The sequence below is a fragment of the Chinchilla lanigera genome, unplaced genomic scaffold, assembly GCF_000276665.1.
Source record: "Chinchilla lanigera isolate Chin_1 unplaced genomic scaffold, ChiLan1.0 scaffold00085, whole genome shotgun sequence".
Classification (NCBI taxonomy): domain Eukaryota; kingdom Metazoa; phylum Chordata; class Mammalia; order Rodentia; family Chinchillidae; genus Chinchilla; species Chinchilla lanigera.
This window is the reverse complement of record NW_004955486.1, coordinates 6,300,323-6,311,505: the sequence shown is the minus strand read 5'-3', so window position 1 is coordinate 6,311,505 and position 11,183 is coordinate 6,300,323. Positions and strand designations below refer to the sequence as shown.

Below are 11,183 nucleotides of genomic sequence, written 5' to 3'. Positions count from 1 at the left end.
CCACTCCTCCTCTTGCCCCTCACACGCCCGGAGCCCTGGGCTTGGAGGCTCCCACGAGGCCTGGGGAAGCCCTATCCGGAAGCTCGGCCGCTGTCTCTAGCGCCCCCTGCTGGACACCGGCATGGCAAAGACTCGCGGAAGCCGTGGTTTACACGTTCATTTCTGTGCACTTACTCCAGTAACGCCCAGGACCTCCACAACTGCCCTCGAACCCTCTTACGGAGGGCAGGATATGCCAGAAGGCTGAAGGCTCGCATCTTCTACAGGAAGAAAAAAGATTGGCATACATAACTGTGAGCATCGAGTAATCTGGAATTAAAAAGCAGACGAATGTCCCAGAAACCTGCATCTCCTTGACACTGCCATTTTCCTGGAAAGAATCACCTATTTTGCTTTCGATGACTGAGGAGCCACGTGTTATAGTCCTGAGTCTTCCTCTGAGTAGAGGATCACATTCAAGTGAAGGTGGTGGTTACATTTTTTTAACATAGGCCAAGCCAGCTCCCACCTCCACGCCCTTTCCCACGCCTGCGCCTGCGCGGACGGTCTCCTTCCCTCGGCAGCCTCCTCCCGACAGGCGGGCAGCACTACAAGAACTGCGCACTGCAAGCAGGAGAAAGAGTCTAACTGTCAGGGAGCGGCGCCCGGGGCAGCCCGCCGCCGTGACCGCAGGTTCCCTTCAATCCGCACTGCAGAGATACAAGGATAAACCACCGTTTTGGTTCCCAAGTTTTATTCAACAACTCATAAAAAATATTCCAGACAAAGGAGTTTTAATCCTCATCTTCCTCCTCCTCTTCATCCTGGTTAATCTGGAAGTAACGTAATTCGTAACTCTCTTTGCTGTTAGCAACTACGCGCAACCAATCGCGGAGATTATTCTTCTTCAGATATTTTTTGGTGAGATATTTCAAATACCTGCAGAGAGAGGACACTTGAGAACTACACTACACAGATGGCCTTACATTCTCAACAGTTCAACTTTCTCATCCCCGTTTTCAGACAGGATCCCTGCTGTGTAGCGCAGGCTGGCCTCCAACTCCAGGCCGGCAGTGGCAAATCCAAGGCCTGCAAGCCGCAGCGAGCTGTCCGTACCATGAGAGCTCTCGAAGGCTCGCCATCACTGCTCTAGGCGATCCTCCTACCTCAGCCTCAGCATTTCAACTTTCATAAACCTGTGACAATTCAAGACGTTCCCCCACCTTGCCAAAACAACAGAGATAAACGAACACACCCAGCAGTGCTCTAAGAACAAACTTCGGCCACCCAGCACCTAAACTCGCAATAAAAATGAGCACCAAGCAGACCTGGCAGCGCCCTGGAGAGAGCTTGTGGTGCCGGACAGGGCCGCACCGACCTCACGCCACCCAGCTCTCACCAGCTAAGGTGACACCACAGCCAGAGTGGACTCTCGGCTGTTACGCACATGCTCACACTTGCATGTGACGGTCACTATCCAAACTTAAGGACAGTATCCCCTGCAAGGCCTTCTCTCCAGCAGCGTTCTGGTTTTCAGGCTGTTTTTCTCCTTTTTGAGTAGATCTGATTTTATGGCCCAGGCTGTTCCCACTCTTGGCCTCAAGCAACTCTCCTGCCTCAGCCTAATGAGGAGCTTAGACTAGAAGGGCACGAAACCTTGGGGATTTAAACGGAGGTTTTTGGCTCTGCTTGCTTTTCTGAGCTGGCAGGGTGGAACTCAGGGCTCAGTGCACGCTAGGCAAGCACTCCACGAGGAGACGGGCCCCAACCGTGGCCCTATCTTCCTACTCTAACTGCCGCCTTGGGTTGGTGGGCCCTGATCAGTCATAGGAAACGGTGCTGCTGCTCTGGGGGCAGCAGCTGGCTCTGTGGCCAACATCCCATCTGCAGCAGGCTCACAGGAGCCTGCGCTGCATTCCTTCTCCCACCCGTAAAAGGGAGCAGGGGCCGCAGCGCCACACAAACTCTCGGCCGGCCTCGGGTTCCTCAGTGCAGCGTGGGCCTGAAATCTCACCATCTCTTTAGCTGCTGGGGAAACTACACGAGCTGCCCAGAGATGCTGGCCTAGGAGCAGGGACCCCAGTCGGGCTCCCACGAGCCAGGTGCCGCGGAGCGGCCAACGCAGCCTGTTTTGGCTGAGGGGCTCTGCTCTGAGACCCGCTCCCTCCTGCCCAGTCAGCCACGTGCTCACTCACTGAGCACGCGCTCTGCGGTCACTTGTGATTTCTGTCGCACTGTATTCCGCAGAGGTGCTTCACCCCAAACCTCAGGCAATCTGACGCTTCTCAGAATGTTAGGAAAAGCTCAGAAGTTCCGGGACAAGGCAAAACTGTAGATTAGGAAACAGCCCTGCATGTTTCAGGAAAATAAAACTAGTGTCAAAAGAAAGGAGCCAAAACAGGTGGTGCACACCTGTACTCCCCGCATGGATTACGTGGGTTACTTGGAGGCTGAGGTAGGAGGGCCGTACATTTGAGCCCAATGTGCACAACGTAGCAAGACCCTGTTCTGAAATGAGAAAAAGGAGGACGAAGCTTTGCTCAAGGGCTCAGGTCCGAGCCCCAGCAGGGCCAGAGGGAGCGGGAAGTCGTGTGAGAAGACCGCAGCTCCTTTGCTGGGCGAAGAGCAGACAATCTGTGAACACGGGAGGGGGCGGGGCAGGCAGGCTCCGTCCTCGCAGCACACTGGTGAGGAGCCCTCCTCACGGCTCCGCTGGCTCAAACCCACAAGGCTGTGCGCCCTGGAAAGCCCAGCTTCGAGTGTCTTCCTCTGTCAAAGCCCTTTCCCAGCAGATCAGGAATGCAGGCGGCCAGACACCTAACAGCGGCTCCTCACCTTCAGCTACGGCACACCTTACACGACAGCCGGGGTCCTGGCACAACTCAAAACCACCCTCTGTCCAATTCGGCATAGGAAAATTCTCTTGTGCCAGGCCCTGGGCTGGGAGAGGGGTGTGAGCCTGCCCAACCTGTCACGTGACTGTAAAATCATCCACCCACCTCCTTCTCAGTGCTGCACCGGGACCGAATCAGGCCCTCAACTCAGCTACATCCCCAGCCCTTTTGTATTTTATTCTGAGCCAGGATCTTGCAAAGTCACAAAATTAAAAACTGCCCAGGCTAGGATCAAATTTGTCACCCTCCTGCCTCAGCCTCCCAGCATGCTGGGACAATAGGTGTGCACCGCCAGGCCTGGCTGGACTTGTAAAGCCTTTCAACCTCACCCTCATGGATGGAGGAGGGACAGAATTAATACCTCTCTCTGGAGAAGAAAGAAGACAGGAATCACAGCAACTGGAGAGGCTTCAGTCTAAACTGAGACTTCTGATTCATTGTCCAGAGCCATAGTAACCCTTACATCAGGCTGGGTGTGGCGGCACATGCCTGGAATCCCAGCACTTGAGAGGCTGAGCCAGGTGGATTGCGTGAGTTTGAGACCAGCCTGGGCTACACATGGAGAGCCTGTCTCAAAACAAAAAACAAAAAAACAAAAAACGAACAAAACAAAACAAAAAACAAACAAAAAAAACTCTTACAAAGAAAGTGGAATCAAAACTAAAAGCTATACCAGGAATGATGGTACACGCCTGATATCCCAGCATTCTGGGAGGGTGAAGCAGGAAGATTCCAAGTTCAAGTCCCATCTGAGGAAGTCAGCAAGAACCTGTCCCAAAACACAAAATAAGGGGCCAGGGATATAGCTCAGCGGCACAGCACCTGTCTGGCAACATGAGGTCCTGAGTTCAATTCCTGGTACCCCCCCAAAAAACCCCAAACAAAAAATAAGCCAGACATGGTTGTATAAGCCCGTAATCCCAGCATTTGGGAGGCTGAGGCAGGAAGACCACTGCAAATTTAAGAGCAGCCTAGACTATATAAGACATATCCTATCTCTAAAAAAACCCACAAAGTCTGGGCACAGTGCCATATACCTGTAATCCCAGCAGTGGGGAGACTGAGGCAGGAGGACTGCTGCAAATCTGAGGCCATTTTGAACTACACAGCAAGACCCTGTCTCAAACAAAGTAACAGATCTCTTCTCTGCCACAGGCAGGTATTTCAGTAAACACAGCCCAGGTTACACAGCTGCAGTCAAGGCCAGCCTGGACGACACAGTGAGACCCGTCTCAAAACTCCAAAAACACGAAACGAAGTGGACAGCAGGTGTGACCGAGTGCAAAGGCCCTGAGGTTACAGCTGAACAGCACCGTGCGGACACACTCGCCACTCCCTGCATCAGATGGGGGCCAGTGCTGCGCAGGCGTGACCACAGAACAGACCCCTCCCGGGCGCCCGCCGAGTGTGGGGACGGCCCCGTGTACCTTTTGGAAAAAGGCACCTCAGAAGTCACGGTGATCTTGCTCTTGCTCCTTTCGATGGTGACCACCCCTCCACCGAGATTCCCGGCCTTGCCGTTCACCTTGATTCGCTCCTGGAGAAACTGCTCCTGCGGAAATCGCCAAATCGACTGATTACTGAAGCGACCCACACCCCTGCCCAGCGGCCGGCCGCCTGTACCCCCTCCCCCACATTCAACGATGACAAGTCTTCAGGCGTCAGTCTGACATCTAGGGCAGCAGGCAGGAACAGCACCGTCACAGCACCCGGCGTGACACCAGGGAAACGGCTCCCACAGAGGGCTTGGCCGCCAGCACACGTGCGGGCCAAGGTGAAGAGCAGACAGAAGTTAGGACCGTTGCACAGGCCTGTAAGCCAGCTGTCCGGAGCCCGAGGCAGGCGTACCTCAGCCTGAGGGCAGCCTGGGCAACACAGCAAAGCCCACCTCAAGGAAAAAAGCAAAACAAAACAAAAAAACTGGGCTGCAGCTCAGCATGGAACATCTGCTTAGCATGCACGAGACCCTGGCTTCAATCCCCAGTACCACAAAAGAGTAGACAGGAAACGCAAGGCAAACTTTTGTCAAGAACAGGCAACCAGACCCAGTGTGGTGTGGACCCCTGTAATCTCAACACTCAGGAGGCTGCGGCACAAGGATGACTGCTACACACAGTTCAAGGCCAGCCTGAAATAGGTAGGTAGACCCTGTCTCAATAAGAAAAACCAACAGCCAGATGTGGTGGTGCACATCAGTAATCCCAACTCTTGGGAGGCTGAGGCAGGAGGATCACCACAAATTTAAGGCCAGCCTGAACTATATAAAAGCAAGACTCCACCTCAAAAAAAATGAGTGAAAAAACCGAGCCACTTATGAACCTAAGGAATCTTAAGCACCATTCCCAGCACTATCACAGAGAGCAGAATAGAAAGAAGAGACACAGCAAGCAGTACATTGCAGCTCTGCCCAGGCTACACACATGGTACAAAGGAGGCAGCAACCCAGGAGCCCAGACGTCAACACTCTGCGAACCCAGTGCCAGCGCAGGTCAGCTGGACCCGAGACCTGCCCTGTGTTTTCTCACCAAGGGGGTAAGGTGCGTCCCTTTCAGGGCCAAAGTCATATTCTCAGGGCTGGGGACATGGCTCGGTGGCCCTGGGTTTGAGCCTCAGCACAATGTAAAAATTACAGTTCTTTGAGCTGCAATACGAAACATATTAACTGCAGGAGGTGGTAATTAAATCAGAAATCTTTTGCACCCTTAGACACATAAATGACTTGAGCTTCCCCCCTAAGGATGCTTCTAAAACAGTGGTGGTGAACCTATGGCACGGCTGCCGCAGTGGGCACGCCAGCCAAGTCGCCCCAACAGCCGAGCATGACGTGAGGGCGCAGAAGAGCCACGTGCACGCTCAGGAAGGAGTCTCGGGCCAGGCGATGAAGCCTCAAGTAGCCTGGGCACTCGGTCTCCACAAGGCTCACCGTCGCTGTTCCAGAGGCAATTCCCACACACGTATAAGGAAATGGCTCGCAGGGAAAGCACGCAGGGAGAACACCCACGCATAGCCACCACGCCGACACAAATGGGAAGAAATGACCAAGTCAGAAGGGCAGAGAGGCCCGGAGAAAGCAGCTAGCCGCAGGCGAGGGGGAGGCTCGAGCCAACCGAGCAACTGCTCGAGGGACAGGGACATGACGGGTATCCGTGGCAGCACAAGCCACAAGGTTACCCAGTTCCACCCTGTACTGCCAGTGGCTACAGGCCAAGCGTTCACTTTTTGTGTGTGCGCACTCACAGGTGTGGGTGTGGGTGTGGGTACGTGCGTGGGTGCATGCAAGTGGAGGGGCTGGGAGGTCAAACCCACGGGTGCCTGCTATATCCCCAGCCCCCTAGAATCTAAAGAATAAACAGAGCTGAGTGTGGTGGCGCACGCCTGTAACCCCAGGGGGCTGAGGTGGGAGATCGCTGAGTTGGAGGCCAGCCTGGGCTACAGAGTGAGCTGAAGGCCAGCATGGATGCATAGTGAGACCCTGTCTCTTTCTTTTTTTTTTTTTTTCTGGTACCAGGAATCGAACTCACAACCTTGCACTTGCCAGGCAGGCACTGTGCTGCTGAGCTAAATCCCCAACCCGAGACCCTGTCTCAAAAAGACCAAAAATAAATAAATAAATAAATATAACTTTAGGTGACTCCTGTACTACTTCCACATCCCCCAAGGGCTGTGGGAGGCAGAACCAAGCTACAGAGTGAAATGCAGCCAGGAGATGATACAATTTAAGGCTGAAGTGCAGCACGGTAACATTGGGGGAATGGGCCCCGATATAGGGGCAAGAAATCAGGCCAGCTCAAGATATGAAAAAAAAAAAAAAAAACAAGCTGCAGTGAAACTCAGCAAGCAGGGTATTTTAACCGCTGAACCTTGGGAAGCTAGGGAGCCTCAGCACCCAGGTCTGAGAATCCTCAGGCCCAGGGAGTCCCAGGAGAGACTGGCGGTGGGAAGGACCCGGCACTGATGGGGAACCCACCAAGTGCAAGGGCGCCCGACAGCACCTGTCTGTCTCTCAATTTCAAGTAAAATAGTCCTTGGAAACTCTTGGAAAGGAGGTCAGGGGAAATCAGACAATTCTCCAGCACCCACATCCAGAGCCGGGGTGACTGGAAGCCCATCTTGCTGACTCCTCAGAACAGCCACCCTGGACAGTGAGCCTGAGAAACAAACAAGTAACTTGCTCACACTTGAGTTCAGTGACAAAAAACTTGAGCAGCCTGCAAGCCTGAACACAGAAATGGACTCTTAAGTTTCCTTAACAGCTTTTTTTGAGACATAACGGTCTCCTTACGTAGTTGAGACTGGTCTTGAACTCACTATATAACCCGGTCTGGTCTCCTCTTCACAGCAATCCTCCTGCCTCAGCCTCCCCAGTGCTGGGATTACATGCACGCACTACCACTCCTGCCTCAACAGCATCTTAAAAGGTCTATTCCCTCTCAGTCAGGAGTGGTGACAGGGATGTAACTTACGAAATTGGCAGCATCCATGATTCCATCTTCTACAGGGTGTGTGCAGTCAAGCGTGAACTTCAGGACTTGCTTCTTTTTTTTGCCCCCCTTTGCCGAAAGCTTTTTCTAAGAAAGTATACAGACAACAGAGATGAAGCCACAACCAGTTCAAAAAAAAAAAAAAGAAAGAAAAAGAAAATTAACGAAACCGAAAGCTTTTAGAGACACAAAAGCTCATACAATACACAATCCACGGAGATAGGATCCTTCTCCAGAGCACCAGAACCGGTGTTCTGCACAAGCACAGCAGGATCACAGAAGACCTGCTCTACACACTGAAGCGCCGTGGGAGCAGCAAGCTCGGGACCGATGAATGAGAAAATCGTCCTAGCCCTTGTCCCGTTCCATCTCTCCAGCAGCCCCACTCTCTGCAAACGGTAAGCGTTTCCCTTTGACTTGACCTAAAATTCCCGAACACATTTAGATGCCAGGATTAGGACACAGGCATCTACACGCAAACATAACTAACAATTATAGTGTGAAATCAGTCCTCCTCCTGTGTCCCCACACTAGCGTCCTTGTTCACTTCAGCTTCTCCCTTAATCCTGTCTCCCCCGGCTTCTCAGGAATAGCACGGACAAACGCACAGGATTCTGGCTGCTGATCCACTGCAGCTTGAACAAGGTTAAGCGTGAAACTCAGCGTTTTACTTTAACACCGCCGTCAACAATGTCTGGCCTTCTAACCGCCTCGCCTATGAATTAGCATTTTCAAACCACCCAACAGGGCACATCGTATGAGGTTCCGGACTAATAAAGTAGCACGCATTAGCTTTCTTCCTCAACAAACTCCTGACGGCATTAAAATAGATCTGCACAACCTGGTCACCTGTATTTTCGCCTTAAAAAGTCTGCAGAATCTGGGACTGAGGATTTAGCTCAGCGGCAAAGCGCCTGCCTGGCAAGCGCAAGGTCGTGAGTTCGGTTCCCGGTGCCGGAGAAAAACCAAAGTTTGCAGAATCTAAAAATACCTTCCCAAGCATGCATCTCACCTCCCTTCCCGTTTAAGGGAGCACCTAAAACATTTCAAACTGGGTCAACTTCTCAGACAATTAGATACTAACAAAAAAAAGTCACTTTTACAGTATCTCATGCCCGGCACAAGAGGATTACTTTAAAACCTAGCTCCCGAAACGCACAACTAGCAGGCAGACCCATCCACAATGCGCTTGGTACCTCCCATAGGTACCACGGTTTTAAACTACAAACACACAAACGCACACTCATTTACGGTCCCATCCAGGCAGAAAGACTCCAGAGAACCGGAAAGATAACCCCAGGAAATCCCAAACAAAGGAAAAAAAACAGCCTCAAAATTAACTTTTTTCAACGAATCCGAATCCGGGAGAACGGCAACCTCCAAGTCACGCGGCACGAGGTGGCCACACAGCCCGGCCAGCGCAAACTGTGAGATGCGGCCCGCGCCCCACACCGAGAAGGGCCGGCACGGCTGCACCCGAACTAGGCTCATTTCCCCAGGGCACTGGACCCCGAGCCTCTCCGAAGCCAAGCCAACCTTCGGCGGTCCGTCTTCCCTCATCGGCCACGGGCTTCCCAAGGCGCGACTCCGCCGGGCGGCAGCTAGGTCTCCCGCTCCTCCCCGCCCCTCACCTAGGTAACCAGATCCCGGGCCAGGGGCCAGCCAGGCGCGCAGCTCCGGGCTGCGGTCCCCCGCCCGCCCCGGGCAAGCGTCTGAGCTGTCGCCGCGGTTCCGAGAGCACCCCGGTCTCCCGTAAGGGCCCCAAAACGCGGCTTCCTCAGCCCACAACGTGCTGGGCCCGGCCACAGGGCCGGCCCGCCCTAACCGGCCTGCCAGTCCCCAGCTGCCGGACGCAGCAGGGCGCCATCCCACGAGTGCCTGGGCCACAGCTAGCCCAGCGACGACCACGTGCGTCCGCAAGAGCCAAGGCCTCACGCGGAGGCATACTAACCACGGGAGCCATGGCGGCCGAGGAATCAGAAAGGGAGGTAGACGCACTACGCAGACGCAAAGAGCCGCCGCACGCAAGGCACGCAGGGACCAGGCAGCACTAACAGCTCGGCCCCGCCCCTCGAGCTCACATCGCTCCCGCTTAAGGACTGTCGGCGACTGATTGGTTTTGCCTGAATGCCAAGATTGTCCTCTCCCGAGCCTGGCAGGCTGTAAGCAAGATTGGAAGCCCGGCGGACCATCCCACTGCGGCGATGGGGGGGGGAGCCAGACTGGACGAGCCCAAAGAGAAATAAAGAGGTTAGCTCTACTTTTGAAAGTCTTGGGGAACAAAAAAAAAGAATAATGAAATTCACTAAAAATTACCAGCTAATGGGATGAGACTCGAGCCCACTAACGGAGAGGTGGGGAAATCCCTTCTGGTCCGGGAAATTTAGGCGATCGATCGATCGATCGGAAGTCCCAGGGCTACAGACCACTTCAGCCTCTTCCTTCCTAAACGGTTTAGGATACTCATGCCCTGGGGCTGTGTCTTACACAGCAGCCCTCCTCCGTACAGCCGAGCACAACCTGATCGCTGCCCCTCGCTTCCTAATTTCCTAAAAGGGCTTATGCTTTTTTCTCAGTGGAACACCAGAGGATCTGATTTAAGTGCAGATTTCAGCTGGGGTCCTGAGGCAGAAAGATCAGTGTTACAGGGGTGCTAAGAACCTCCAAATATGATATTAGGGAAATGTTACAACTCCCAAGCTATTAGATGTCTGATACGCTGAGTTCGTGTTCTCTAAAAATGGAAGAATGAATTCTAGGAACAAGGAAGGTTAAGAGCAGGAAGATATTGAGAGAGATATAGCTCCCAAGAGGCAGAAGGGGGCCGGAATGGGTTGCAGAGGACCCCACTTTATAGGGAGATTTTATAGAGCAAGACCCACGTGGGTACAACATGGGTTACAGCTATGATTAGCCAGTTAGGATACAAGTATAGCCTCTTAGGTAATACTGATCCAATAGGGAAACAAGTCACATCACACGGGTGCATGGAAAGAACACAGACCTTTTCTAAGAAATGATGGGTCCGGATCTTCATTAGTTTGTGTTCGTCCTTTGTGGAAGTATATAGAACTGGTCATTTTGTCTTTATCTTGAGGCCTGGTCTCCAACAGATATGTCTCTGGTCACAGTTGAGATGTGTTTCAGCTTTGTCCCCGCTCCCTGAAGGGCCTGGCCTTGTCTGACTGCCTATAATATTTCTACCTAATTTAACTTTCTGTAATAGAAGGGTCACAATTTCCAACCCCAGCCTGAGGCTGTGATTTGTTTAAAAGTTTGGTTCAGTTCTAATATTTCTTTGTTGATTTTTTTGTCTCATTGATCTATTTGTGACAGTGGAACCAACAACAGGAAAACAACAACCAACAACAGGAATTCCCCCATTACAACTGTATTAATGCCTATTTGATTTTTTATGCCCAATAATATTTGTTTTATATAGTTAGTTGCACTGGTGTTTGGTGCATATATATTTATGACCATTATCTCTTGCTCTTGGATTGTTCCCTTTCAAAGGTTTAATTATGTCTTTTTTTTTTTTTTTTGGTACCGGAAATCAAACTCAGGACTTTGCACTTGCTAAGCAAGGTGCTGTGCTGCTGAGCTATATCCCTTGGCCCTCCCTTTCGAAGGATATAGTGATCTTCTTTGTCTCTCTTAATCAGTCTTGGCTTGAAATCCATTTGTCTGCAAACAGAATAGCTACCCGTTTCTTCCAGCTTCCTGTCACATGGAGTATTGTTTTCTACCCTTTGACTTTCAGTCTTTACATTTCTTTTTGAATTAAATGTGTTTCTTGTATGCAGCATATTGTTGGGTCTTGCTTCTT

General features: G+C 52.1%; 1 protein-coding gene across 2 annotated transcripts; it reads right to left on the bottom strand.

Moving 5' to 3' along the window:
- Positions 1–716: 716 nt before the first annotated feature.
- On the bottom strand, positions 717–9,414 carry Rpl22 (ribosomal protein L22). Of its 2 annotated transcripts, none has more exons than XM_005404101.2 (4): positions 9,306–9,414; positions 7,337–7,441; positions 4,301–4,425; positions 717–918 (listed from the first exon to the last, which is right to left on the bottom strand). In XM_005404101.2, exons 1-4 carry the CDS (start codon positions 9,315–9,317, stop codon positions 774–776), a joined length of 387 nt encoding a protein of 128 aa, XP_005404158.1. In that variant the 5' UTR covers positions 9,318–9,414; the 3' UTR covers positions 717–773. The 2 variants fall into 2 exon arrangements, with proteins under 2 accessions (XP_005404158.1, XP_005404157.1); XM_005404100.2 differs by lacking the exon at positions 9,306–9,414 and adding an exon at positions 8,696–9,299.
- Between the last annotated feature and the right edge of the window lie 1,769 nt (positions 9,415–11,183).

What these genes read in the sequence shown, in the direction of transcription:
- Rpl22 (XM_005404100.2), bottom strand. Translation starts at nt 8,914, where the DNA reads ATGAGGGAAGACGGACCGCCGAAGGTTGGCTTGGCTTCGGAGAGGCTC. An exon ending in ATTCGGATTCGTTGAAAAAA is followed by an intron (nt 7,442 to 8,695) that starts GTTAATTTTGAG and finishes ATACTTTCTTAG; the next exon opens with AAAAAGCTTTCGGCAAAGGG. An exon ending in TCATGGATGCTGCCAATTTC is followed by an intron (nt 4,426 to 7,336) that starts GTAAGTTACATC and finishes CGATTTCCGCAG; the next exon opens with GAGCAGTTTCTCCAGGAGCG.